A 6,561-nucleotide genomic window follows, 5' to 3' on the forward strand; every position below is an offset into this window, starting at 1 on the left:
CACGAGTATTTTTATCCCGTTTATTGGCTGCCCGCTTCACAAACTGTCGGCTGGATATTAATCATTCGGCTCTTACAACTCTGGTTTTATTTCCTCTAAGGATAAAGAATGGAGAAAAGGGGCGGCGAGGAAAATCTCGAGGGGGACGAGGGCACTCTCCGGCTTTCTTGCTCACTCGAGCTGTTCCTTCATTAATGTTATTAAACCGGGCTTCCGTGGACGTTGTCCTCGCCTTGACGCGTGATGACTCCACTTCACGACTTACGACCGACTTTTCGCCGATCTGATGCGTCGCAAAGGATTTTGTAGTGAATCAAACGCGAGTTGTGAAGGATGTTGCGAGCGCTATAATTTTACGCGCGAATGAATTCATCAGATTCCCAATGAAAAATATATATCTTGATTTCAGAATACGCGCAATTCAACTTACGATTATCTAAATATTCCCTAATAAGACATTATGATATTACATGATATTATACGAATAGTTGTACGATGTCGTGACGTCGCACGTATATTCGTGCGATATCATGCGCTGTTAGGATTGCTCAAGATTATTACATTGGATAATTTTTAAGTGTTATCTTTTATTATTACTACAATATACTAACATAAACACTTTAATTTATCTCTATGTTTTCTAGTTAACATTTCATCAGCGTTATCTTGAATATTTGGATCTACTTTTTTTCTGAAAAAAGAAATTTACAAAAGTTTTCATCAATGTATCTTGGAAATTTACATTTTTCGTTCGTTACACTGCATCTGTATGCATACACCTACCTGCCAAAAGCACCAATAAATTTTTTTTACACTTTAAATACAAGATCTCTAACGTGTTCTCTCGTGAATTAACATAAATTGAGGTAGACTACATGCTAGTAGACTAAGGCTATATTTTCTATTCTTATTTTTGCGTTTACTGCTGATGGAAGTGTGCTCAGAGTTGTCTCATAAACATGAAGTAGGAAAGTATCGTATGACATATCTTAAGGAGATGAGTATTGTTTATACCCTTTATCATTGCAATTTGCGCGTATCGATATATTACGGCATATTTTTTCTTACCTTTCCAAAATTTGGCAAGGACATGACGTAAAACTTACAAGCAGTTATAACGGTCGGATAAAAGCGTCTTTTCAATATTAATATTAATAATTTCTGCTCTGAAATATTTGCATTGTACCACATAGAGTTATATCTGTACGAAATTAAGTTTGTTTTATTTAAAGAATAGATTTTATTTAAATAAATAATATAGCAAGAGTAATATATTATATAGTGTGATGAAAGAAAAAGAAAGACCAAAATAATGAAAATATCAGATTTGACTAAATATTTCTATTAACTAAAAGAGCTAAGATTGTTTTTAATGATTTTTTTAAATAATGAGTTTTGGAATTACACATTTACACATTACTCAATTTCTTGAAAGATTAGCTTGCGCTTGCTCAGATGCATACACGCAATAAACGCGATATACATGAATTCTTACAGTACGTTATGTAAAACTTTCAATGTGAACCACTTACATCCCGGATGCTCAACTACTTTCTCTGAGGGGTTTTCAAGTTTTAACCATTGTCTGTGGACGTAACTCTACTACTCTTTAAATCGAAATTAGTAGTGAATAACCTTATTTCAGTATTACACTTATAACTTTATCAATCTGTAATATATGCGCTGTTTTTCAGTGACAATGTATTCTGATCAAAAGTACCCACTTCTTAATCGGAAGTACTGAAAGACAGTGAATAGACACTGATGATCACTATTATAAGTACAGTTCTGCAAACCAGTAAGATTTTACTGATTCAGGTTTAAAGAGTAATATCTCTAATACAGACTCTAGTCTATCCTTTTTTGTTTATTCTTATTTTGTTCTATCGAGACAACAGAGAAGTGAAAGCACTTTAGCTTGCGATTCGAGTTTTAAACAGATCTGGTTTAACAGTATGGAAAGAATTTTGTACACTATTCTACTGCAGTCTAAATTTCATATTTTGGAATGTAGTTACGGGCTGAACTGCGCAGGCCAAATCCGACCCGTAGGCTGGACATTGGGCATCAGTGACTTACATGATGGCAGTAAAATCAACGATAGACAAACAGCATTTATTTTTAGTTAATAAAACTCAAAAACGAAAATTGGCTGTTTTATCATACAATGTCTTTTTATTTTAATTACATGACGCAAGCTCCGTATGATGCATCATAATAAACATAGAAATCATGTATATCAACGCGTCGCACTCAATGCATGAACGTTTTTAGCATGTATCAGAGCAAACATAACAGCTAATCATTCAAAAAATGCATTGAGTGATTTCAGCATTATTTTAATAAATTAGCGTATATATTATATATAAATGCATTTATTATATAATAATTTCAAAAAATTATTTTTTATAATTTTAGAATTACATTTTAACTTTATTTACAATATTATGAATATATTTAGCAGCACTTTTATAATTTTCAAGTTTAACGCTTATATTTTAATACAAAATGATGCGCAAAGCAAAATAGAAAATAAAACATTTTTCTTTATTTATTTTGATTTTATCTTTCTATTCTAAATCTATGTTATATTATCAGATCTTAGATATTATTTAACATTACAAGAACAAAGTTTATTACTCACAGTTTCTCGTACACGTTCAAGTTCGCGTCTGTAATTCTTTGTCCCAAAAAATTAAGCAGGAATAGACACACTATTGCCGCAGTACTGATATAGAAACATCTATAAGCTCGTTCAACATCATTAATGACTAGTATCTGAAAAAAGTATCTTCTTTTTGCATTTTGATATCCAAAAAAGAAATTTATTTGTTTTAATTAAAAATATATTTCATTGAATTATATAATTTTTAAATTAAAAGAAATAATGTTACTTTCAACAATAAATATTTGTTTGTTGCAATGAACTACTGTCTTAAAAGCAAATGATTTATTAATGATGAAAGTATTTTATTTATATAATAAAACACATTTATCAATTCATTGTAGTTATTTTATTAGAAGTAAAATAATTGTTAAGTAATCGAGTTTAAGTTTCTGTGAAAAATATTTTCTTTATTTCAAAAAATATAAATATTCCCTGAAGATAACTTGTCTCCCTTGTCTTAATTTGATTTAATTTTGATTTTGTTTTATTAGATACCATTTGTAATGTAAAAGATAATTTTTTGGTTCTAGAAAATGCTTACTAGTAACAAAAAGATTGTTTCTATTATGAATCAATTAAATTATTTTATTAAAGACTATTGAAGAAAATTATTTAAAAAAATGTTACTTGAAACAACTAACGTTTTACAATAGAAGAGATGACTGCAACTGTAAGATTCACCCTGATGTGTACATTAAGGGTGTGTGGGTATCCGAGATTTCGGGTTCGGGTTGGGTTGGGACCCAAAAGTTTGTAAAGTTCGGGTACTCGAAATCGAGTCGGGTCTCGAAATTAGGTCGGGACCCAAAATCGAAACGGAATCCCAAAATTTTGTAAATTTTGAGTACTTGGATCTAAAGTTAGGTCAAGTAGCGGTCAGAGATCTAGATACTTTATACACTGATACAAGAAAAAAATTACTAATTTTACGTAAGGCATTTCGTTTATATTGAATTACTAAATTTGAATACTGCCAATGAAATATTTACTTACAGTACATAAGTATTTACTAAATAAAAAATGATAATTAAATTAATGGTCACTCCTTGTACTAAATAAATATATATTTACGTTCGGAAAAAACTTTATTGGTGCAATATTCAAACAAATAATTATTAAAATTTAGCAATTTTTTTCTCACATCAGTGTATAAGGTATTTAGATCTATGACCGCTTCTTGACCCGATTTTAGATCCGAGTACTCAAAATTTACAAAATTTTGGGATTTTGTCTCGATTTTAGGTCCCAACAGGATTTCGGGACCCGACTCGATTTCGGGTACCGACTCAATTTCGGGTCCCGACTCGATTTCGGGTCCCGACTCGATTTCGGGTACCCGAAATTTTTCGGGTATGAAACACTTTTTCCTAAAATGCTTAGTTTTCGAAATATTTTGCCGTTCCAGAACTTTTTGAACATTCTATATATATACACACATACAGAGTGAATCTTACAGTTGTAAATAATTTCTTATAGTAAAATGTTGACACAGAAATTGAACTCTGTGTATATATGCGTGTGCGTGTGTGCATATTTATTGGTTGAAAGTAGATTGATTTCTTATTGTTTATTACTGAAAATTTTGAAACAAATACAATTTTTTCGTGTATGCTCGATGTGTATCCCCTGTTAACATACCTGCATAAATGCTATACTCGTTATAAATATTAATCCCACCGTTTCCATGAAAAACGGCATTGTGTGACTAATTTCGATCAAATCAATGAATCTTGCAACAAAAAAGAGACATATATGTTAATGAAAACTATGAAATAACAAGGAAAAGTATGTTTCTTATACATCAAAACTTTGTTTTAATAATGTACATTTTTACGAATAAGATCGTAATTTTTTAAATACATTTGCTGATGCTTGACTTTTAGAGAGAAAACTGTTTTCATCGAAAACGATTAGAACTGCATACTGGAAAAATATCTCTTAAAATACATTAATCCTGACAATAGATTTTTATTAAATAAAATTGTATAAAGAAAAAGATCAAGTAGAAATTTAACTAGTTGTGATTACTTTTCGACTTTGCATACTTGTCATTTTTCTGCAGAATGCTCAATAAATTGAATTCAACTAATTTAATAGATATTGCATGTCTTGTATAAATGTACAAACTTCATAATGTTGTAATGGAGCCGTACTAAAACGGCGATGTTTCCGCAATATGTTTTTGATCGTATTAAATCAGATTTTGCCGTCTTCTTAGCAACGGAGAATAAGCGTTCCGCACGATACCTGTCAAAATTATCAACGTTACTCGTATCATGTAACTGATCTTGAATAATAATATTTGTCTTGTAAAAAGTGAAAAAAAGCGAAATATTTGATTGTTATCTACAAGAAGAAATATGATAAAAATGTTTAAAAACGTGAGAAAAAATACTTTTTTCAAATGAAGAAGAGAAAATCAATGTATTTATCATGTGCGAAACTCTATCCCCAGACTCAATAGTTAATGGACCAACTGCGCGCTATTTGCGATAAATTGTCTGCTGCTTTGCAAACAATTGTGAGGAATCATTTCTTACCCGAGCAACACGCACATTCCGCAAACATGTTGCACAAAAGCCAAACTTATCATGAGATAGGTAATACCAGTTATTTGCATTGTAAGAATCAAGATGAATACATAGAAGCGAATGAAGTAAAAGTATCGTTTCTCATCGATAAAGAACTCAGCTTTAATAGGTTGTATTCGCGGACGGGAGTCATTCATGGGCGATATAACATCGAGAATTTCGGGTATGGATATCCATATGAAGTATACCACTAGGGCTACAAAGTGTATAACTGAAAAATTAGATAATTGTAAATTATTTCTTCTCTGTAATATGTATTTCTTTTTTATATAAAAAGAATTTTGAATGCAATGATAACGGCCAAATAATTTTCCATTTTTTAAAACTGGTTGTGGACCATTTGACGCTACATTGAGAGAATTATTTTTATTAAAATCAGAAAATTTTCATTCCATTAGAAAAATAATTTATTTGTATACTGCTAACTATATATTTATTTGAAACAAAATAATTTTGTTGATTAAAGGAAATGTTTCTAAAGTTGTTAGCTTTGAGCCGCGCAATTAAGAATAAAAAATTACGGTTAACTTTAAGTATTGGTACCTTTAATATTTTAGTAACTTTATTTACACTTTTTCATCTAATCTTCTTCATCTAAACTTGTAGATTTTAAAATTCTTGTCCAGATAAACATCTATCAAATTGCAAGTGATATTCACCAAAAAGTTTTAAGTATCATGGAGTTCTCATATTTCGTAGCAATTGTGTAATCTTAAAGATTTTGTATTTTCTTCTAAAATTGCATGGGGATTGCTTTCTATTTTCGAGTTAAAGATGGGTTCACCTGATGCGACTGATTAACTCAAAACTAACAATTTGAAATGCTCAAGAGTCCTCGGAAGAAATTTTAAATTTGAATGTTTTTTCAAATTAAAAATAATATTTGCTTGATAAAGGATACTTAATAATTACAATAAAAAGGTAAATGTAAAACACAAAGAAATATTTATTTCGTTAAAATCTTTTTTATTAAAATTGACTTAAAAGGATATTGTGTAGAATTTAATAAATTTGTCATTTAAATTAAAAAAATATTATTGAAAAATTTGAATATTTGTCTGATTTTTTTTCAGATCAACATAATATCTAAAGTACTTAAATAAGAATACTGAGATCAATTATAAACTGTTAGATACTTGCACTAGTTTAATATTTAATACACTATACTGTTAGAACATTTTATTTATTTATATCTTAGAAAGTCCACTTTTGGAATTCATATTCACATTGCATCATCATCATAAAAACATGATTGAAAAAGCTCATGATATCTTTTATTCTATTGCGTGGTTTTTAACCCGT

The 6,561-nt window shown here is 29.8% G+C and overlaps 1 protein-coding gene across 2 annotated transcripts; it reads right to left on the minus strand.

The window, feature by feature from the left end:
• Window positions 1–311: 311 nt before the first annotated feature.
• On the minus strand, window positions 312–6,183 carry LOC113003991 (putative odorant receptor 85d). 2 transcript variants are annotated; one of them, XR_005575141.1, is made up of 6 exons: window positions 4,796–6,183; window positions 4,307–4,397; window positions 2,645–2,778; window positions 1,069–1,201; window positions 784–988; window positions 312–691 (listed from the first exon to the last, which is right to left on the minus strand). XR_005575141.1 is itself a non-coding variant. In XM_039451348.1 (5 exons), the coding sequence occupies exons 1-5, from the start codon at window positions 4,798–4,800 to the stop codon at window positions 941–943; spliced, it is 411 nt and encodes a 136-aa protein (XP_039307282.1). In that variant the 5' UTR covers window positions 4,801–6,183; the 3' UTR covers window positions 312–940. The 2 variants fall into 2 exon arrangements, 1 of the variants encoding a protein (XP_039307282.1); XM_039451348.1 differs by having other exon boundaries at window positions 312–988.
• Window positions 6,184–6,561: the final 378 nt, after the last annotated feature.

Source organism: Solenopsis invicta, chromosome 6 (assembly GCF_016802725.1).
Source record: "Solenopsis invicta isolate M01_SB chromosome 6, UNIL_Sinv_3.0, whole genome shotgun sequence".
In the NCBI taxonomy this organism is placed as follows: Eukaryota; Metazoa; Arthropoda; class Insecta; order Hymenoptera; family Formicidae; genus Solenopsis; species Solenopsis invicta.